At 48.9% G+C, this 22409-nt stretch overlaps 6 protein-coding genes across 6 annotated transcripts; 4 read left to right on the forward strand and 2 right to left on the reverse strand.

Annotated features, from left to right (window-relative positions):
* Positions 1-1664: 1664 nt before the first annotated feature.
* Positions 1665-6026, forward strand: TGAM01_v207407 (hypothetical protein; the record flags this gene model as incomplete). The annotated part of the gene is made up of 3 exons (XM_018808020.2): positions 1665-2446; positions 2509-3406; positions 3465-6026. The coding sequence occupies 3 exons, from the start codon at positions 1665-1667 to the stop codon at positions 6024-6026; spliced, it is 4242 nt and encodes a 1413-aa protein (XP_018658797.2).
* A 631-nt stretch (positions 6027-6657) lies between these two features.
* TGAM01_v207408 (hypothetical protein) lies at positions 6658-7137 on the reverse strand (the record flags this gene model as incomplete). The annotated part of the gene is made up of 1 exon (XM_018808019.1): positions 6658-7137. The coding sequence occupies one exon, from the start codon at positions 7135-7137 to the stop codon at positions 6658-6660; it is 480 nt and encodes a 159-aa protein (XP_018658796.1).
* Positions 7138-7817: 680 nt separating this feature from the next.
* TGAM01_v207409 (hypothetical protein) lies at positions 7818-9581 on the forward strand (the record flags this gene model as incomplete). Its single annotated transcript, XM_018808018.1, has 1 exon — positions 7818-9581. One exon carries the CDS (start codon positions 7818-7820, stop codon positions 9579-9581), a length of 1764 nt encoding a protein of 587 aa, XP_018658795.1.
* A 191-nt stretch (positions 9582-9772) lies between these two features.
* TGAM01_v207410 (hypothetical protein) lies at positions 9773-10387 on the reverse strand (the record flags this gene model as incomplete). Its single annotated transcript, XM_018808017.1, has 1 exon — positions 9773-10387. One exon carries the CDS (start codon positions 10385-10387, stop codon positions 9773-9775), a length of 615 nt encoding a protein of 204 aa, XP_018658794.1.
* A 1277-nt stretch (positions 10388-11664) lies between these two features.
* On the forward strand, positions 11665-14677 carry TGAM01_v207411 (hypothetical protein; the record flags this gene model as incomplete). The annotated part of the gene is made up of 2 exons (XM_018808016.2): positions 11665-12876; positions 12938-14677. 2 exons carry the CDS (start codon positions 11665-11667, stop codon positions 14675-14677), a joined length of 2952 nt encoding a protein of 983 aa, XP_018658793.2.
* Positions 14678-17884: 3207 nt separating this feature from the next.
* On the forward strand, positions 17885-22235 carry TGAM01_v207412 (hypothetical protein; the record flags this gene model as incomplete). The annotated part of the gene is made up of 9 exons (XM_018808014.1): positions 17885-18022; positions 18099-18289; positions 18360-19296; positions 19362-20259; positions 20316-20491; positions 20545-21074; positions 21130-21245; positions 21302-21489; positions 21543-22235. 9 exons carry the CDS (start codon positions 17885-17887, stop codon positions 22233-22235), a joined length of 3867 nt encoding a protein of 1288 aa, XP_018658791.1.
* Between the last annotated feature and the right edge of the window lie 174 nt (positions 22236-22409).

Here is a 22409-nt window from a genome sequence, read left to right on the forward strand (position 1 = left end):
CAATGGAGTCAATGTACGGGGATTATCAAAATACCTTACGCTTATAGCAGGCGTCGCAAGCACGTCGTTGCGCGGCCATCTTGTGCTGGGCCCCGTCTGTGATGGGCGAATTCCTGGCTCTATCCATGGAGAGAAAATATTTCTCGGAAGTTTCCAAGTAGATACCCAGGTAGATAGCTGTCAGGCTCGGGCTTTGGCCTCGTCACGAATAGGCTTTCGCCTCTCGTCGATATCCGAAGCAGCCTAAGCCCAAGCCCGCAAGCGATGAGTAAGCGGAAGTTTCGCTCAAGCAGCCCTGTCCGAACGGGCGTTTTTAGTACTGCTGAGAAATAAAAGCGGGCTGGAACAACGGTTTGGCCGCAGGGAGTAAAGCCGAGCTGGCGAGTTGACGCATGGCGTCAGACGCGCTGTGGCCAGGCTGGTATCAGAAGCTGGGATGCCGATGGGGGCTTGCTCCTGAAGTATTGGACGACAGCCGTTTGCTGAGGAATAATCCGCTAAGGCTATGTAATCCTCATCGGAGTTGATTTGCAATACGGAGCACGGTGGGAGCACTTACCGTTGTCCCGATAGACGACGCAATTTTGTCATGTGCCGCAACTACTGGCGACAAAGTTCACGGCAAGATTAAAAAGGAGACCTGGGGAAGATTGGAGTGAGATTTTGTTCCGCTTAGTCAACGGAGCTTTGGTAGAATGTGGAGTATTCGTGTACTCATTAGGGAAGTGACTTGTTCTATATTCTACTCCTCGTGGATAGAGTTTGATAGCACGGGCACTGCTGCAAACAGGCATCAATAACATCATCATGCAACTGCATATCGAACACCAGAAAACACAATGTCAAAGGGTGGGTGGTGATATCGCCATGCTTGGGCGTCTAGTCGACTCATGCCATCGGTAGTTGTGTAGCCGTTGCATTACACCCCTGAGGATGTGCCAGACAGCAAACACATCTGCATCGTTAATCGTTCACCAAGGTAATGTCCGATGCTCCCAAATAAGGAAAAGCGAAAACAGCGAAATTCCCGGGTCCCATGTCACAAGCAAATTCCAGATTCACCGGGAAGATAGCCGCAGACCAACGTTGGGGTGGATCCTCCTCCGACCTTTGTTTGGAGCTCCAGACTGCCTGACTAAGCGGAACAGCGAGCAAGTTCTTTGCTTCTGACAAGGTTCCCGCCGTGGAGCCGCGCCCAGGGGAAATTTTAAGCTCGTGGAGCCGCTATCCGAGTGCGAGGTGGTTACACGGAGGAGGCGGTCCATCTTCCAGCTTCCTGGCCACGCAAACACAGACGTTTGCCTTGCGCTTCAGACGTTATCTAGAATCCTGCAGCCCCATGAGCTGAGTCACAATGGGGTTTTCAATCCTGCTCTTGTGCCCCATTATGGCTATGGATTTAAGATAGAAATCAGCCCGGGGGTCCGTCTCGGCCTTCTTCCAGCACCGAGTATCCACCGATTTGACATATTGCGGTATCTAGATAATCAATTGTGGGCTGAAGCCGAGGGCCTCCCAGCTGTTAAAAATGGCGGACTTTCGCTATCAAGAAAATCTCCTTCTTTCTTTTTTTCCTCTGTAGAGTCTCTATAAGCTCCTTTCGCCACATCCTGTTTCAGTTCTGCAGTACGTGGTGTCTTAGCCACTAACACGGACCTGACAACATGATGGAGTCCACATACGGCGAGACGCTCACAGACCTCAACGCTTCAGTGGGTGAAAAAGAAGCTGTCGATAGCAGCTGGTTTATGAAGCCAGAAATCACCGCCATCAATGACCGCGATCAAGCTTCCGGTTTCCAAGCCCGCGAGCTCGGAGTCACATTCCAGAATCTCACTGTCGAGGCTATCAGTGCTGATGCAGCCATCCACGAAAATGTCGTCTCCCAGTTCAACATCCCCAAACTGATAAAGGAATCTCGCCAAAAGCCGCCTTTGAAGAAAATCCTCGACAATGCTCATGGATGTGTCAAGCCCGGGGAGATGCTCCTCGTGCTGGGTCGACCAGGGTCCGGATGTACCACACTACTCAACATGTTGGCCAACCGACGACATGGATATGCTCAGATTTCCGGCGACGTTTCCTTTGGTTCCATGAAGGCCGAAGAGGCAAAACGCTATCGGGGCCAAATTATCATGAACACTGAAGAGGAAATCTTCTTCCCATCTTTGACTGTGGGACAGACTATGGACTTTGCAACACGATTAAAGGTACCATATAATCTACCCAATGGTATCACTAGCCAGGAGGAAATTCGCCAGGAGACCCGAAAGTTTCTACTCAAGTCCATGGGTATTGAGCACACGGAAGATACCAAAGTCGGCGATGCTTTTGTCCGAGGTGTTTCTGGAGGAGAACGAAAGCGAGTATCCATCATCGAGTGTCTCGCATCCAAGGGCAGTGTCTTTTGCTGGGATAACTCAACGCGTGGTCTTGATGCCAGCACGTAAGTGTAATATTCTTACCAAAAAAAAAGGTGTTCATCGTCTAACCTGTTTCATATTATAGTGCTCTCGAGTGGGCAAAGGCCGTTCGAGCCATGACCGATGTCCTCGGCTTAGCTTCCATCGTTACTCTATACCAAGCCGGCAACGGTATCTATAACCTCTTCGACAAAGTTCTTGTTTTGGACGAAGGCAAAGAGATCTACTACGGCCCCATGCGCGAGGCTCGACCATTCATGGAGAACCTGGGCTTCATCTGCGACGATGGAGCCAACGTGGCTGACTTCCTCACCGGTGTGACCGTCCCTACCGAGAGAAAAGTCCGAGACGAGATGAAGCTCAAGTTTCCCCGAACTGCAGGCGCCATCCGCAGCGAATACGAAAACACTGCTGTTTACAACCAAGCGATAGCTGAATACAACTACCCGACAACAGAGGAGGCGCAGACCAAGACCAAGTTGTTCCAAGAGGGCGTTGCCTATGAAAAGGACAAGGGATTGCCGGCATCAAGCTCATTCACAGTGAGCTTTTGGACTCAAGTGCGGACATGTATCAAGCGACAATACCAGATCATCTGGGGTGACAAGGCAACTTTCTTCATCAAGCAGTTCTCTACCATTGTTCAAGCACTCATTGCTGGTTCGCTTTTCTACAACGCTCCCGACACTACCGGAGGATTATTCGTGAAGTCCGGAGCTTGTTTCTTCGCTTTGCTTTTCAATGCGCTGCTGTCCATGTCCGAAGTCACCGAGTCATTCAAAGGCCGCCCTGTCCTGATTAAACACAAGTCATTCGCATACTTCCACCCCGCAGCCTTTTGCATTGCGCAGATTGCTGCTGATATCCCCGTCATCCTGGTGCAAGTCTCTGCCTTCTCTCTGATTCTGTATTTCATGGTTGGTTTGACAATGTCTGCGGGCCACTTCTTCACTTTCTGGATCATTGTTGTGGCTACCACTTTCGTAAGTGTCTACCTGATTCTCGTCTATCATTGACCTTTGAGCTAATTTGTTTGTTAAGTGTATGACTGCCCTTTTCAGAGCCATCGGTGCAGCTTTCAGCACGTTTGATGGCGCATCCAAGGTTTCAGGTCTGATCATTTCTGCTACCATCATGTACAACGGCTACATGATTCAGAAGCCACGCATGCACCCCTGGTTTGTCTGGCTCTTCTGGATCGACCCAATGGCTTATGGATTCGATGCCATTCTCTCAAACGAGTTTCACGGCAAGATCATCCCTTGTGTCGGCCCTAACATTGTTCCCAATGGCCCCGGTTTCACTGATGCAGGCGCTCAAGCTTGTGCTGGTGTAGGTGGTGCCGTTCCGGGACAGACTTTTGTCGATGGCGACTTGTACCTTGCGTCACTCTCTTACAGCCATTCGCACGTATGGAGGAACTTTGGAATCATCTGGGCATGGTGGGCTCTGTTTGTGGCCATTACCATTTTCTTCACCACAAAGTGGAAGTTGTCGTCTGAGAACGGACCCAGCTTGCTTATTCCCCGAGAGCAGTCCAAGCTTGTCAAGGCTGTTCGACAAGTCGACGAAGAGGGCCAGGTGTCGTCAGAATCAGGTCACGTTTCAGAGAAGGATGATGCCACCGTCAATGCCCAGTCCGATAACAACTCGACTGATGATACCGTGGCCGCCCAAGGCAACCTCATTCGCAATTCCTCCGTTTTCACGTGGAAGAACCTCTGTTACACTGTCAAGACACCCTCAGGCGACCGTCTGTTGCTAGATAACGTCCAAGGCTGGGTTAAGCCTGGAAACCTGACTGCTTTGATGGGATCGTCTGGTGCTGGAAAGACTACATTGCTTGATGTCCTTGCTCAGCGAAAGACTGAAGGTACTATTCGTGGCTCCATCCAGGTTGACGGTCGACCACTGCCCGTCTCTTTCCAACGATCTGCCGGTTACTGTGAACAGCTCGATGTGCACGAGGCCTACGCCACTGTCCGAGAAGCTTTGGAATTCTCTGCTCTGCTCCGACAGAGCCGTGATACGCCACGTGAGGAGAAGTTAGCCTATGTAAACACCATTATCGATCTCTTGGAACTTCACGATATTGCCGACACTTTGATTGGCGAAGTAGGCGCGGGATTGAGCGTTGAACAGCGCAAGCGTGTCACAATTGGTGTTGAACTTGTCTCTAAGCCTAGCATTTTGATCTTCCTGGACGAGCCTACTTCTGGTCTGGATGGCCAGTCTGCCTACCACACTGTCCGCTTCTTACGAAAGCTCGCTGCCGTCGGTCAAGCCGTTTTAGTCACGATCCACCAGCCTTCTGCTCAACTGTTTGCTCAATTCGATACGCTTTTGTTGCTCGCAAAGGGTGGCAAGACTGTTTATTTCGGAGAGATTGGTGATCAGGCCAAGGTCGTTAAGGAATACTTTGCCCGTTACGATGCCGCGTGCCCAACAGAGGTGAACCCTGCTGAGCACATGATTGACGTGGTTTCAGGACAGCTTTCCCAGGGCAAGGATTGGAACGAGGTCTGGCTCGCATCTCCCGAGTATTCCAACATGACCACGGAGCTTGATCGAATCATTGACGAGGCTGCATCGAAGCCTCCTGGTACTGTGGATGACGGTAATGAATTCGCTACAACCCTCTGGGAGCAGACCAAGCTTGTCACTCAACGCATGAATGTCAGCTTGTACCGCAACGCCGACTACGTCAACAACAAGTTCGCTCTGCACATCTTCTCGGCTCTGTTCAACGGCTTCTCTTTCTGGATGATCAAGGACTCCATTGGCGATTTGCAGCTGAAGCTCTTCACTATCTTCAACTTCATTTTCGTCGCGCCTGGTGTACTTGCCCAGCTGCAACCTCTCTTCATCCACCGCCGAAACATTTTCGAAACACGCGAGAAGAAGTCCAAGATGTACTCATGGATTGCTTTTGTAACTGCTCTTATTGTTTCGGAGATTCCTTACCTCATCGTCTGCGCCGTGCTCTACTTTGTGTGCTGGTATTACACTGTGGGTTTCCCCGGCGACTCTCATCGCGCCGGAGGAACCTTCTTTGTCATGCTCTGTTATGAGTTCCTCTACACCGGTATGGGTCAGTTCATTGCTGCGTACGCGCCTAACGAAGTCTTTGCTGTCTTGGCGAACCCTGTCGTCATCGGAACCCTCGTGTCCTTTTGTGGTGTCTTGGTGCCTTATGCCCAGATTCAAGAGTTTTGGAGATACTGGATTTACTACCTCAATCCTTTCAACTATCTCATGGGAAGCATGTTGGTTTTCAACCTGTGGGGAGCCGAAATCAAGTGTGCCGAGCACGAATTCGCCACTTTCAATCCTCCCAACGGCACAACCTGCGGAGACTATCTCAAGGACTACTTGGCAGCAGGCCCAGGCGCAGTGGCAGATCTCATTAACCCCAGCGCCACGGCCAACTGCCAAGTGTGCTCATACTCCAAGGGCCAAGATTATCTTCGCACGTTGAACCTGAAAGAATACTACTACGGCTGGCGAGATGCTGGTATCGTGGTGCTGATGGTGTTTAGCTCGTACGCTTTGGTGTACCTGCTGATGAAGCTCCGAACGAAGATGTCCAAGAAGGCTGAGTAGGCGTGAAGAAGATAAAGGAACTGAAAGAGTTATGCATATCTCTACTCTAGCGACTTTTTTAACAACTTTCATTTTGCGATGTCTCAACATTTTTTAATAGATTGGAAAAGCCGGTTAGATGGTTATTAATTATAGGATAGATCCCTAACAAAGCAATTTTAGACGAACTTATTAGGCATGGCGAGGATGGCTATGACGTTTCTTTACGAGTTCACGTTGCAATAGATAGACAATAATATATAGCATAAGCGTCAAGTCTGTCAATTTCCACGATCCTTTCTCTATAAACCCCTCTCGCTCTTGTCTATATCATGACGTTTCGTAAGTGATGAGCAGTAAACTCTACATGTATTTACAGCTTCTTTCATCATTCATGCCTCATAAAAGTGCTTCTTTATTGGCTCGATAAATCATCGAGTGATGCATTACTCCAAACATGTTCAACGGCCGTACAATCTCCCAGCCAAACGCTTCATAGAGCGGTCGTCCCTGTGGCGTTGCCATGAGGTAGCAATCCCTGCCGGCCTTGGTGGCTTGCCGCATGCCCCATGTTAAGAGCGCCTTGCCAATTCCTCTCCGCTGGTGAAGTGGGTCAACCCCAATCATGTCGAGATCTAAAGGGTACTATCGGTTAACTGCGTTGCTTATTATGAAGCAAAATTTGTAGAGATGTAGGAAGGGGAGACAAACGCCACACGTCTTTCAGCTCTCTATCTCCAAAACTGGCTTTATGGTCCTCTTTCAAGATTGACTTGAGCTCCTCAAAGACCTTCATGTCCGTGACATCTGAAGGCAGCTCTGGGTCTGCAGGCGCTGTTGGGGGCTTCTCATCATCAACTGGCTGCTCCCACACAGCGTAGCCAACGATTTGGTTGTTCAGGGCGGTATCGACGGCTACTTTAACGGTGCAATTTGACGTATTGAAGCTCGCTGTCTTTCTTAACTGGCGCCAGGGTAGCGATGAGTCGCCATCGGGAATATTTTTCGGCTGCAGATGCAGAGGGAAGACTTGACGGGTGATCCAATCGGTTGTCGGGTGGAATACGACGCCTGCAAGCCGTGCCAGGGCGGGCATGTCTTTTTCTGTTGCGTCTCTTATCTGAATTGCCATTTTCCCCTCTGTAGCCGTATGCAGGGATAGACTTGGTTGAGGGAGAGATGTGATTCTTCAACTAATTCTAGAAGAACATGGCAGCGGGGAAGATCGATATATGACAATATTCTCTTTATCTATAATTAGCCTCAAGGACGCCTAGCTATTGAAAAGGACTTTCAGTTCCCTGCTACCGAATCCCGTGCAACTTGCCATTTGGCATATTGGAACACGACACGGGCACGGGGCAGGCTAAATTGTTAATAGTTCGCCGACCGCGTATATTAAAGCGGAGTGGGCCAACAGTGAGGGGAATCTAGTTCATCGGCAAACTTCTGAGCGCGCACTTGATTCAAAAATTCGCCCAGCGAAACTCGCCACAGTCACAACTATGCCCGGATTGGTTATTTCCCGCTGTCTTTGACGCTTCTAGTTTCCTTCCACACTACCTACGCCTTAGCTCATGGGAGCTTCTTATGTGTTTCAGTATCAGGGCTTGCGCGATCCTCCAAGATCAAAATTGAGGAAGTCGCATCTTCTCAATCAGCGATCTGTATAACCATCAAGTGGGACAGCGGAATACATGCTTTGAGCCTGGATCCAGGTTCATGCTTTGGGCGTTCCAATTATATTTACCTGCCTTAAAGGCGCTATTATGAGCACATCTTTAGACGAAAGTACATATACTCCTGATCACAATGCAGCTCAAAGGACCAGTCTCACATCATGGAATTGCATACGTGGAAGGAAAGGCTTCAGGCCCACTTGTCGCTAGTAACCTCGAATTGAGCTTCTGGGGAGGCGTCGATCCGCAAACAAGCGAGGTGATAGATCGCCATCACCCGTTAAGTGGCAAACACATCCAAGATGCGATTCTCGCTATTCCCAGCGGTCGCGGGTCTTGCTCTGGGAGTGGAGTATTATTGGAACTCATACTAAATGGCAAGGGCCCAAGAGGCCTGATATTCTCACGAAAGGAAGACATTCTCACCCTTGGAGTCGTGGTTGCGGAAGAGATCTTCAATAAGTCTGTTCCAGTAGTGATTCTGGGGACGGACGAGTTTCAAGACCTACAGAACGCTACTTATGTCACCATAAATGGGAATACGGTCTCAAAAGGAGAACTGAAGAGTGTACCTGAAGTTTTCGAACCGGCTACCGAAAAGCTTCAGGGCACAAGCTTGAACCACCATGTTGAGTTATCTGATGGGGACAAAGAGTTTCTGGAGGGCTTACATGGTCGAGCTGCTCAGGCTGCTATGCGTATCATCTTACGCATGGCTACTATAGAAGGAGCCGATAAGCTAATAAGCATTACGCAAGTTCATATAGATGGCTGTGTTTATACTGGGCCTGGGTCGCTCGAATTCGCAGAAAGATTACGCAACTGGGGCGGCAAGGTCTTGGTTCCCACTTCTCTCAACTCTATATCCGTGGATCAGAAGCGCTGGCGCTCTCAAGGCGTTTCATCTACATTTGGCGAGGCGGCAGAAAAGCTGGCCACAGCATATACCGACATGGGCGGCCGTCCAACCTTTACTTGTGCTCCTTATTTACTTTCGAGTGCACCGAAAGTAGGCGATCAAGTAGCTTGGGCTGAATCAAATGCTGTGGTATACGCCAATAGTGTACTCGGTGCAAGGACCATGAAGTATCCGGATTTTCTGGATATATGCATTGCTTTAACTGGGCGTGCTCCGCACGGAGGCCTTCATTTGAAGCACAACAGGCTTGCTTCACTCCATGTAGAGATGCCTCTTCTTCTGCATGAGGATATTGATGATTCCTTTTATCCTCTACTAGGATATCATGTTGGTGGTCTCTCAGGAAGTCGGATACCTGTCATCACAGGATTTGAGAGGGTGCGTCCATCGACGGACGACTTAAAGGCATTTGGAGCGGCATTTGCCACCATGGCAAGCGCTCCAATGTTTCACATCGTTGGAGTAACTCCAGAAGCCGCCACAATACAAGACGCGATAGGTGAAAGAGATGGTATAGAGTCTATTAGCCTTGATCTGAGGCAACTTGAGACAAGCTGGAGAACACTCAACAGCGCACAAGATGACTCGCCTGTTGACCTCATCTCGCTTGGAAATCCGCACTTTTCTATTACAGAAATGAGAAAGCTAGCAAACATTTGTCGAGGACGGACAAAAGATGAACGAGTAGCTATCATGGTAGCTTGTGGAAGAGCAACACATGGATTAGCAAGTCAAGCAGGCCTGGTCGAAGAACTAGAACGGTTTGGGGTTCAGTTTATTACCGATACGTGTTGGTGCATGATTGATGAGCCTGTGATTCCAATATCTGCGAAAACCATCATGACCAACTCTGCGAAATATGCTCATTACGGGCCAGGGCTTACGGGGAAGAAGTTTTATTTCGCAAGCTTGGAGAGATGCGTCGCTGCTGCGTGTAGCGGCAATTATGATAAAACAATTCCTAGCTATATTGAATAGATCAATATGGTAAGTTGTAGAAGGTTTAGGCGTTGAAGTAAGAGAATACTCATATAATGTTAATAATACCGGGCTCAGAGATGTGCCAACCTGTTAGGACACAAGATAGTAGATATGATACAGTAAGAAGATTTAAAGCAACCATGATATTAAATGACTGCTCTCCATTGCTTTTCGCAAGGCATATGCGTTTAAAGATAGCTTGTTGTTCCCCTTGAGTACCATTTAACATCATACTTCCCGATTCCCGTCCCTTTATCCAAAACACCAGCTGTAGCTTCAAATTGGTCTGAGTCGCTAAATAGTACCAAGGCCTTCTTTGACGCATCTTCCGTGCAATCGCTAAACAGTACCTTGTTTTCCCCCTCGGTAGCTACGTGTCGCTGAAATACGCTCTCCAAGAGTTCTTTGCTGTTGGCAGAAGAAGCTTTCAGTACCTGAGCGTAGTGGCTGTGAAAAGCGGACGGTTGCAAGCCGTCCACCTCGTAATGCTCAACAGAGGGTGGATCACGCATTAAAGGCATCGATGCTTCGAAGAAAGGACCTGCTGCTTTGCCCGTAATAAAACCAATATGCGAGTCCACGTTTTTCCAAATGACCAGTGAAAGTACAGTAGCACCGTCCGCTTGCTTTGTTGAGTCTTGATCATTCTCTGAAGTGACTACACCGGCCATCGTTGCAATCATGCCAGGCTGTGCCATCAAGATAGGGTGCATTTTTTGATTGTATACATCTTTATATTGATCAGGAGAAACACTGATACGCGTTTGCACCAGTTCTGCAACCACCTTGTCGTTTGCGTCCATTTTTAAGAGACAGGCCTTGGCTCGGAAACAAGAGCTAAGAAGTTTCAGTTATTTAGTTACTTCTTTTCTCTTTCAAGTCCGAAAACCTACTTCGCCTCTCTTATATATCCTACTTGGTGGATACCAGTCAGATTTAAAGATCAAGTCCTCAGTTGAAAGACATACTAAAGCCATAGTCTTTAGCTTGGCCGAGAATTCCGAAGAGCCGAATTCGGCTTAAATCTTATTGTTAAACTTAGATCTTATTGAAGCTTGAAGCATTCTCACTTTGACTTCTTTAGAGCCCTGGTATCTCTGTTGGTATTGTTTCGTCTCACATAATCTTAAGCCACCGCTGCACTAAACCACAGTAAAGCTCTGAGCGGAAAACCAACAACATTTGGATCGACCCGAGTCATGAGAGACTCAATTTTAGAGAGAAGCCATAAAAAGGTTCATTTATAACCCAAAAGCGGTCAATTACAAACAATGAAATCAAGTTACAAGCCAGTTCTCTTGTCGATCGATATATTGGCCTTTCGCCAGCACACAATTACACACGGCTAACCAGATATGTTACGTGCTATATCTATACTGCCCGCCAACGGCATAGGTTTAGACACTGTTTAATGTGGAAACACAAACATACGATGGTCATGAAAATGAACAAATCGGAAGCGGAAGGGATTAACGTGAAACAATCGGGATACATCGCGAAATGATCAGTTACACCCGTTGTTCCACTAGATGAGCGCTCGCACATTACATCAACTTGGAATTATTAGCATCTCATACTATTTGCCCGTGCATAGCTCTCTCCACTGCGGAAATAACGAGATATCATCCGCGCAGGTACCAGATATAAGTGGACCGCCAAATCAGCCTCGTCAAGCGCGTGTGCCATGAATGACGAAAATGATGGCATCGCCACACTTGGCCAAATCTGTTCGCGACACAGGCCATTTCAAGTTTCAAGGGCCGTAGCGCTGTGTCTTGGCGGCTGCTACCCCGCAAGCTCCCTGCAGATTGGAACTTTTGGCGTTGCTGTGGCGAGTCTGATAGGCTCGGATTGGCCCGCTCCAGCGCTCGTCGCTGCAACAAGCAGTTCGGGGTAGCGCAGCCGCTTTTAGCTGCTGGGCTCGTTATCTTTCGGCATCCACATCCGTTGTGCAGACGAGAATCAGCTATCGTTGCTCCGGTCGTAGCACAAGACAGGACGGGGATCTCCTATTTCTCTTCTCCATGCTCTCTTGTTTGGCTCTTTTCGTGTAGAGACTACCTTCATTTCGTCTATCGCGATGCGAGGCCTCACGATGGACGAAAAAGCTGGCCTTCCGGCCTACAGCGCCTCTGGCCTCCCATCACCAGCTTCTGGAGCTGCGCCTTTTCGCGGTCGGCGAGCTGGCTTGCGCCGATCCCGTGTCTTGAAGTTCTTCGCTGCGACTGCTTTGACGTTGTTGGTGGCTGGGCAGTGGAAACAGATATGGCGAGAGGATACGAAAGTTCCGCTGCTCTCGCTGAACAAGCTCCACGATGACCTGCAGACTTGCCAAAAGCTCCAACACAAACCCCAGGATCCAATTGGACTTGGACGAGAGAAGAACGCGCGATGGGACGAAGGCAGCAAGCCTACTCTCATCAAAAACGCTGTTATTTGGGTTGGCGAGCCTCTTGAGGGCACAAGCGAGGCTGATGCGAGAGCGGGCAAGGGCTGGGAATGGATCAAAGGCGATTTATTGCTCGAGCATGGACTCATCAAACGAGTCGAACATGAGATATCGTCAAGCTCACTGCCGGATGACACCCTGATCTTTGATGCTGCTGGACGTCAACTCACCACCGGCATCATCGACATGCACAGCCATGCTGGCGTCGATTCTATTCCCAATCTTCTGGGCAACGACGATACCAATGAACTCTCGGATAACACGACTCCGTGGGCGCGATCCATTGATGCTCTTAACCCGTTGGACCACCAAATTGAAGTCATCAAATCAGGCGGAGTCACCACGTCTCTCATCCTCCCCGGCTCCGGCAACAACATGGGCGGCGAGGCTTACACTATCAAGCACGCTGTTGGCCCCAGAAACGGCCGCAAAGAGATCAGCGCGCAAGACATGCTTGCAGACCCGGATCGTAACTGGCGATTCATGAAGATGGCATGCGGAGAGAATGCCAAGAGGGTCCATGGAGGCATCGACAAAAGGCCATTCAGCCGCATGGGCGAAAGCTTCGACTTTCGACACGCTTTTGAGCAAGCTACAGCATTAATACAGCGCCAGGATGACTGGTGCAACAAGGCTGATGCTATTGGTGTGGAAAATATGGACGGGTATTTGCCGCAAGAGCTGTTCTGGGAGTCTCTTGCTGCGGCCCTTCGCGGCCAGGTCCATATCAACACTCACTGTTACACCATCACGGATCTTGAGGCCATGGTGGATCATACCAACGAGTTCAAGTTCCCAATTCGGGCTTTCCATCACGCTCATCAAACGTATCTAGCTACTGAGGTAGGTTCTTTCAATCGTTCTGCCATAGCTGTGGCTCATCTAACCCTGTTACTTCTTTTAGATCCTCAAGCGCACATATGGAGGCCGACCACCCGCGTCAGCTCTGTTCGCTGATAACATGTTTTACAAAGCCGAGGCCTACATAGGGTCCGAGTATGCTGGCAAATATCTCTACGATGCCAACCTCACGACTGTATATGTCAGCGACAACCCGGTTATCAATGCTCAGCACGTCCTCTTTGAAGCCGCAAAAGGCTATCACTATGGTCTTCCCTACCACGCTGCTCTCTCCGCCGTTACCAGCATCCCTGCAGAGCTGCTTGGTTTTGGGAAACGACTAGGGAAAGTCAAGCCAGGATTTGATGCCGATATTGTGGTTTGGGACAGCGATCCCTTGAGCGTTGGAGCTGCTCCCGTCCAAGTCTGGATTGACGGCACTGCACAGTTCGAAGACCCGGTTGAGCTCTCAAAGCCCAAGTCAAGCCCCCTCGTACCCGATACTGGGTTATCTTACATCGTCGAAGAGCCAACCGAGATGCAAGATGTTCTTTTCTATGGCATTAAAAAGGTTCTCCTGTCTGATGATGAGGTTTTCGAGTCTGATGGCAAGCCTGTGGCTGTCTTTATCTCCAATGGGAAGATTGCTTGCATTGGTCCCTGCAGTCCCGAATATGAAGCAGCTGCCCAAAAAGTGAGGCGGCGAATCATCCTAAAGAATGGTTATCTCACCAATTCTTTCACTGGCGTCGGTCGAACCATTGGATTGAACGATATCGACGCTGAGGATGTAACCGACAATGGGCCGAATCCAAAAGCCTTTACTCGTGCTGTCGATGGACTTCGGCTGGACAGCAAGAAGCTACATATTGCTGCTAAGTATGGTGTTACCAAGGGTATCTCTGCTCCAAAGTTTGTAAGTGGCAGCTCCCATCATGGTACCAGTGTTGGCTTCCTCACCGCAGCCAAGACTGTCGCCGAGAAAGGTGCGGTATTTGATGACGATGTCGCCGTTCATTACACGCTTGACCTTAGCGCTCGCAGCACTGGCAGTTATTCCGAACTATTTGGCAAGCTGCGAAGCAAGCTTCTTGCCGCTGCTTCTAAGAATAAGACAGTTGAGGATCCTTTTTCAGAAGATGCCTATTTGCAAAAGGTGATTGCTGGAAATAAGACCTTGGCTCTCACTATCGATAATGCAGACGGCATTGCCATCGCATTGAGGATCAAGTCAGAAGTCGAAGAGGCCACCAAGTCCAAGATAAGACTGGCCATCCTCGGCGGCGCAGAGTCTCATCTCGTTGCAGCAGAGCTAGGCGCCGCGAATGTTGGCGTCATCTTGCTTCCTCTTCAGGTGCATCCGAATAACTGGGACCAACGCCGTTCTCTTCCCGGCGCACCACTGACAAATGGTACAACGATTGATTACCTGCTCGATGCCAACGTCACGGTCGCCATTGGCCTGTATGAGGACTGGTATGTGCGCGACTTGGGACTTGAAGCCGGCAAAGCGTACCACAATGGCAACGGACGTCTGGGAGAGAAAGCTGCCCTGGATCTTGTAAGTGGAAACGCACACAAGATCCTTGGAGCCAAGCTGCCAGAGGATCAAGCAAAGGGCCACTTCATCATCAGCGAGGGAAGTCCGTTGGATATTGGATCTCGAATCAAAGCCGTAGGTAGTGGCAGAGACAGAGTGGCAGTCTTTATCAACGGCTCAACGGGTCCATCTTTGTTGGAAAGGCTGGCAGAAGCAGAAAGTCGTCGCCCTGCCCAACGAGAGGCGGCAGATGGGCAATTGTAGTCGATGTATTGATGCTTAGCAAGCAAGTCTTAGTTATCTAGTTATTCTCAGAGTTGCTGTACCTTTGCCTTTTGCAAAATTTAAATGGCCCTGATTAGTCCCATCTCAGCCTCCTATTCGTTTTTAGTTCCTGGTCTGAGTCGCCATCATCAGCATAGTCCATTCTAGCCTTTTCTTTCCGCCAAATCTAGCGCGCACTACGGCATCTAAGTGGGAGCCGCCCTAGCCAGCTCTCCCACTGGCGCCCAGCTCCTTATTTACCGCTCGGAGTCAGGCGGCTGCAGGCGGCTATGCCTTCAATGATTGGCCACTTGGAGTACAACGCTGTTAATAAGCAGAGCTTGTTCGTCATCGTGGAAATCCTTTTGCTCGTGAAGAGTCAATTCATGCCTGCTGACAACTCAACCATCAAAGAGCGGCTAAACCCATTGAGGCAATTAGAGTACGAAGTACATTGAGATGGCGAGCGCCTATTTCGTAATTCCGACTTGCCAGTGAGACGGGTCTGAAGGCCCAATCCTGTCTCTGCGGTTAGTAAGAAACAAGATAAAAAGAGAGAGATCCCGGCCCGACGTTATCAGATTGAACTTTGCGTATATCCTAAGGACTTTTGATGAGATTGATACTGAAACGACTTATTGCCTTGGTTACCAGGGTAGTTGTCTTGGTCACGCTGTTTCGCTTCGCTTCAACGTATTTTTTCAGCAAGAAGGCCGCAATGACTGTTGCTCCTGTGGTTGCGCTTTCACATGGCGGAGGTGAGATTGTTTTACCGCCCATTGCTCACTCACCCATATGCTCTGTTGTCAATTACAAACAACTAACAATGACGCTTTAGGCCCTCTCCCCATCCTTGGCGATCCTGCCCACAAGGAAGTCATCAACTCCATGAAAACCCGAGTGCCTAAAATTCTCAAGCTCGGCACCCCAGAGCAGCCTCGCGCCATTGTCCTCGTCACAGCGCACTGGTCGACAGATAGGCCAGTCATCTCATCCGGGGCAACGCACGAGCTCTTCTTTGACTACTACAACTTCCCTGCGGAAGCTTACGCGCTGAAGTACCCTGCGCCTGGCCACCCGGAGGTTGCGCAGGAGGTAAAAGCCGCGCTGGAGGCAGAGGGCCTCCAATCTGAGCTGGATGGCAAGAGAGGATGGGATCACGGCGTTTTTATCCCAATGTTGTTGGTGAATCCCGCGGCCAATGTGCCGATTGTGCAGCTTTCTGTGCTGGAGTCTGAGGATCCTACTCAGCATCTGAAAATGGGAGCTGCGCTGGCAAAACTCCGCCAGAACAACATTGCCGTCGTGGGCTCGGGTTTCGCATCAGTCCACAACTTCCAGGTTTATCATGATCTGCGTAACGGAGGGCCTGCGAAAGTTAAGCAGTGGTCAGAGAGGATTGGTCGATGGAATGGCGCGTTGGAGCAGGCTGTGGGTGCGGAGAGCAAGGAGGAGAGATGGAGGAAGGTGGCAGGCTGGAGGGAGTTTCCACATGCGAACGAGATGCATCCGCCGAGGAGGGGAGAGCATTTCATGCCGCTGATTGTGTGTGCTGGTGCGGCGTTGGAGGGGGAGAAGGCGGGATTGTATCAGGATAAGTATCTCGGAGCGGAGATTTCGACGTTTTATTGGGGAGCGGAGACTGTTGCATGAGGTGGGAGATGTTGGAGTTTGATCTCTGTTTATGATGTTTTGAGAAAAAGTGGCCTTTGTTTCAAGAGGAAAAGGAAGAGAAAATAAAATAGAAGAACTTTATGTTATTAATTGGTACTCATAGTATGTCCTGCTTGATTCATATCCGATGATATAGGATGCATGTGGGCTCACGCAAGTGAAACAAATTATTTATTTCTCCATGTATCTTTTATTGAGGTGTTACCAATAAGAACCTATGCATTTCTTGATCGCCTAGTGCATGGCATATGTGTTTGTTAGCAAGCCTAACGATGAAGGTAAAGAATTATGTGAATCGAAACTAAGCGCTTAGCTGAACAGTAGGTATGGTTTGACTAGGCCTTTTCATGCGGCCATTGGAGGTGACTAGAAATGCTGTGAAGAAAACCTTGGAGACGCTGAGTGTTTGACAAGAGGCTTTGGAGAGATTAAAAACGCTGTGAAAGGCCCGGCGCACCGGTATGACGCCATAGTGGAAAATATATAAACACATGTATATCTAGTGGTTTTGGGTATCTTTATGAGGCTCTTGGGGCAGATTAAAAATGCTGTGAAGCACAAAGACCATCCGCACGGCGACTTGTTCGCAAGGGGGTGATAAAACTACCGCCGCCAAACACATACAACGATAGTGGTAGATGGGCAGATTTTTCTGTCACCTTGTTGACTGGGAATTTTATAAGACACGCAAGAAAGATCAAAAATGCTGCAAAGCAGCATCGTTTTCGACCACATACATGTACACAGACATTCAGACGCAATGAATCAAAAGATTGGGTGAAAGCAGCAGTTTTATAAGAAAACAAACAGCTATATAGCACTCATTCGATATGCTTTCATCTACTGGCGTATTATTCAATTCAATTGAGATTTCCCGCAGCTCAATAAATTCCTTCGATGAATCTCAAATCATGTAATACGAATACGAGGAAAGTTGAATTCTCTAGCTTGGTTTGTAGCCCGCCTTGACTTTGTTTGCCGTACGTATGAGGCGTGAAATAATGTCATACGTAGGACCATCTCCTTTCAATTGCTTCTCACTGGCTACTAAACATAGCGAATAATATGCTTAATAGCTGACTGTAAGCACCCACGTTGCCCCGTAACCGTGGTGTGGAAGAGCGAGAAGGTCTGGAAAAAAATCCGGGGGGGCACCGTCTACCAGGACAAATCAACCCGCACGCTGGAGCCTTGGCTTAGCGGCCCCGTAAATACACGTACAGCGGCTTTAGCCCGCGGAGCCCGAAAGTCGCGGAGCCCGAGGACAGGCATTGTCCGATACGAAATACGGCGGCGAAGCTCTGAACAGGAATTCGATAGAGCTTGACAATGATAAAGCAGGCGTTGAATGAGAGATCTCGGGTAGCTTAACCGGCATCCCTCCTTATGGGGTTAAGACATTAATAAGGACATTCCTACCATACCAATCAGGCTGTTAAAAGAGGCTAGTCGTTCTGCCTCGTCAATCCTGCACTTTGCCACGACAACTTCAGCAAGTTGTTGGTTTTGGCGAGACAGACCAGCAGCCTGAATATGACCGTCTCAGAGAAGGGCCATGACGGCCCTCTGAACCAAGCCTCAGATGTTGTTGAACAGGTGGATGGCAGTACAGAGGTATCCATCGGAGATGAAACCCCAGCGAGCGAGAACAAATCCAACAGCCCGTATCTGGTAAGTGGGCAGCCTGTCCATATTTGTGTGCTCCGATTGGATGTGACTGATTGTGTTTGTGTTATCAACTATATAGAGAATCTTCACTTACACCGGACGACGTGAACGGATTATCCTAGCCATCTCGATTGTAGCTGCAATTGCGTCTGGAGCTGGCATAGCCCTCCAGAATCTGATCTTTGGCCAGTTCGTCACGACCATCACCAATTTTATCAACGATCCATCAGCAAGCGGTGCAAAGTTTCGCCATGATGCCGGTCGATTATCGTAAGTGATTTCTTCGCCTCATGCATTATACTCGCCCAGTTGTTGAATCATTGACACTCACTCTTCAAAGGCTCTATTTCGTCTATCTAGGCATTGGGAGGTTTATCCTGGCATACGCATACAATGTGCTCCTGACCTACAACGCGTATCGAATCGTTCGAAATATTCGACATGCATACTTGAAAGCTGCTTTGAGCCAGGAGGTTGCGTATTACGATCTCGGCACCAGTGGATCAATTGCCACTCAAGCGACTTCAAATGGAAAACTGATCCAGGGCGGTATTGCAGAGAAGCTTGGGCTTTCGTTCCAAGGAGTCTCGGCTTTTGTCACCGCCTTTATTGTGGCATTCGTTACCCAGTGGAAGCTGACCCTGATTTGTCTCTGCATCGCCCCGACTACGATGGCCGTAATGGCCTTTGTTGGTATCAACGAGGCGGCAGTCGAGACTAAAATCTTCGATGTTCACGCTCAGGCCAATGGCTATGCGGAAGGGATTATTGGCAGTACTAGGACTGTGCATGCGTTTGAGATGCGATCTAGACTTGTCAGAAAATTCAACGAATACCTCGAAGAGGCTCACAAATACGGTCGCCAGCTCTCGCCTTGGTTTGCAGCTCTCTTTTCGGCCGAGTATACAATCATGTACCTGGGCTTTGGGCTTGCTTTCTGGCAGGGTATCCATCTATATGCAAACGGGGAGATCAAGTCGTCTGGCGAAATCTTTACAGTCTTGTTTTCTGTCACAATCGCAACTATCAGCATTACTTCGCTGGCGCCGTATTCCATCGACTTTTCGAGAGCTGCTTCGGGAGCTGCTCAACTGTTTGAGCTGATCGACCGAGATTCTGATATTAATCCATTCGACGAATCGGGAGAGAAGCCTACAGAAGTTGTCGGACACCTTGAGTTGGAGAATGTCAATTTTGCGTATCCTTCGCGGCCGAGTATCACTGTACTAGACGGCTTTTCGTTATCTGTTCCCGCTGGAAAGGTCACGGCCTTGGTGGTAAGTCACGTTCATCCTTTTCTCGTTCTCGTTTTTTCCTTCCCACAACTGACATTTACATATAGGGCCAAAGCGGTTCTGGAAAGAGCACCATCGTCGGTCTCGTTGAGCGATGGTACAACCCCGTGTCTGGAGCCATCAAGTTGGACGGCAAACCGCTTAACGAGTTAAATCTCAATTGGCTCCGGAAGAACGTCCGGCTTGTTCAACAAGAGCCTGTGCTGTTTCAAGGTTCAGCATTCGATAACATCGCTCACGGTCTTGTTGGTACAAAATGGGAACATGCTTCAAGAGAAGAAAAGATGGCTCAAGTCCAGGAAGCTGCCAAAGTTGCTTTTGCTCATGACTTCATTTCAGAATTGCCGGATGGCTACGATACTGAGATTGGTCAGCGAGGTGGATTGTTATCTGGCGGCCAGAAGCAGCGCGTTGCCATCGCTCGGAGCATCGTTTCTCAACCCAAAGTTCTCTTGCTCGATGAAGCGACCAGCGCTCTCGATCCGCATGCTGAGGGCATTGTCCAGCGCGCCCTAGACAGAGCTTCTGAGGGCCGTACCACCATTGTTATTGCTCACAAGCTCGCAACAATCCGCAGAGCAGATAATATTGTTGTCATGAAGAAGGGGAAAATTCTCGAACAGGGCACACATGAAGGTCTGATGAAGCAAGACGGAGCTTATGCTCAGCTCGTCCACGTCCAAGATTTATCTGTATCGAAGAACCAGTCTGATACCGAATCAGAGGAGCAAGATGACGAGGAAGCAAAAGATCCAGCTGATCTTGTCAAGAGCTTGACCCGATACGCCACTGCAGACCGAATCCGCCTTGAGCAACAGAAAGAAAGAGACAATTTCGAAAATTACAAGAAACAGGGGCTCCTGACGGTGATATGGCGACTCGTGGTTGAGCATCCAGAGCTGTATTGGGCATATTTCTTTGTTGTTATCTCCTGTCTTGCAGGTGGTGAGTACATGATCAAACTTAAGCCACCATAAGTACAAACTTCTAACTATTAACAGCTGCTGGCTATCCCGGTCAGGCCATTTTACTTTCCAGCACTGTTGACGTCTTTACAATATCTCCGTCGGAAATGATAAAGAAGGGCGACTTTTTTGCTTCCATGTTTATTGTTCTTGCGGCTGGTAACTTGATCGTCTATGGTATAGCTGGTTATGCGACCAACATGATCGCTCAGGTATGGCACTCGCTTTTGCAGCCATTGATGTCTAATATTAATTGCAACAACAGACTTTATCACACAAACTGCGTCGCCAAAGTCTAAACGATATGCTACGCCAAGACCTTCAGTTCTTCGATCGTCTCGAAAATAATATCGGAGCGCTAGCCAGCCGTGTTGATGCAAACCCACAGGCCATCTTGGAGCTCATGGGCTTTAATATTGCTCTAATCCTAGTAGCAGTATTCAACATTGCCGCATGCAGCGTCTTGGCTATCGTATATAGTTGGAAACTGGGACTTGTGGTTGTCTTCGCTGGACTGCCCCCCATGGTTGGCTCTGGGTGGTTCAAGATTCGATTGGACGTCAGGCTTGATCATCATATCTCGGCACGTCAATCCAAAAGTGCGGCGATTGCTTCAGAAGCCGTCACTGCGATACGTACCGTGTCGTCTTTGGCCATCGAGGAATCGGTTCTTAAGAGCTACACCGATGAATTGGACCACGCGGTCAATGGATCGGTGAAGCCGATGTCGATCATGATGGTTTGCTTTGCTTTTACTCAGTGCATTGAATACTGGTTTATGGCTTTGGGTTTTTGGTAGGTGATCGTGTGGCTCATAATGGGCGAGCTTGAGGCTAACTGTCGCTTCTAGGTATGGATGTCGTCTGGTCTCTTTTGGGGAGACATCAATGCATAGCTTTTACGTGGCGTTCTTGGCAGTCTTCTTTTCAGGTCAAGCGGCTTCTCAACTCTTTCAATTTTCAACAAGTATGTTCCAGGCGCACGTCTAAAGATACATGTATGAAACTAACGTGCTTGCACAGGTATTACCAAAGGCAAAAACGCAGCGAATTACATCTTCTGGCTTCACGGGCTCAAGCCCACGATTCACGAAACACCAGAAAACAAGGATAAAGGTCCTGAATCTGGAGGTCCAATTGCTGTTGACAGCGTTCACTTCTCATATCCTCTGCGACCAGAGGCTCCTGTGTTGAGGGGAATCAATCTAGAGGTATGTAAAAGCCTGTTTGGACTTGTTGTTGCAATTTTCTTACAGCGTTGTAGATTCAAAAAGGCCAGTTCTTTGCTTTGGTCGGTGCGTCTGGTTGTGGGAAATCCACCATGATTGCTATGCTCGAGCGCTTCTATGACCCTTCGACTGGAAAGATTAGCATTGCTGGTGATAAGCTGACGGAGCTGAACCCACGTCTATACCGCCGAGTTGTCTCTCTAGTGCAACAAGAGCCAACCCTTTTCCAAGGCTCAATCCGCGAGAATATCGCTCTTGGTATCGACGATCCAACGACATCTTCCGCAACAACTGCAGAGGTAACTGTTTCCGACGCTCAAATCGAAGCGGCTTTACGCGCAGCCAATGCCTGGGACTTTGTATCTTCTTTGCCTGACGGCTTCGCCACGGCTGCTGGACCAAACGGCACACAACTTTCTGGCGGACAGCGACAGCGTATCGCTATTGCTCGCTCACTGATTCGCAATCCCAAAGTCCTACTACTTGACGAGGCAACCAGTGCTTTGGATACAGAGAGTGAAAAGATCGTCCAAAGCGCATTAGCCGAGGCAGCAAAAGAGGGTGATCGGATTACGATCGCAGTAGCGCATAGACTGTCCACAATTAGAGACGCGGACATGATATGCGTCTTTTATGGGGGCAAGATTGTGGAGATGGGAAAGCATGCTGAACTGATAGCGCAAGGAGGGATGTATAGAAAGATGTGTGAAGCACAAAACATAGAGTGATGGAACTTTCTTCGTATATACAGGGTGTATAATTGTTAAGGGCACGCATAATACTTGGGTGGTTGGCGTTTGTGGCCACATAATGTATATAGAACAATGCTACGTCTATGGGACTTGCATTTGAGGAATATTCTAGTAGTCGGAGGACTCTCTACTATTATACATACCATCACC

Source organism: Trichoderma gamsii (assembly GCF_001481775.2).
Source record: "Trichoderma gamsii strain T6085 chromosome Unknown Scaffold_27.2, whole genome shotgun sequence".
Classification (NCBI taxonomy): Eukaryota; Fungi; Ascomycota; class Sordariomycetes; order Hypocreales; family Hypocreaceae; genus Trichoderma; species Trichoderma gamsii.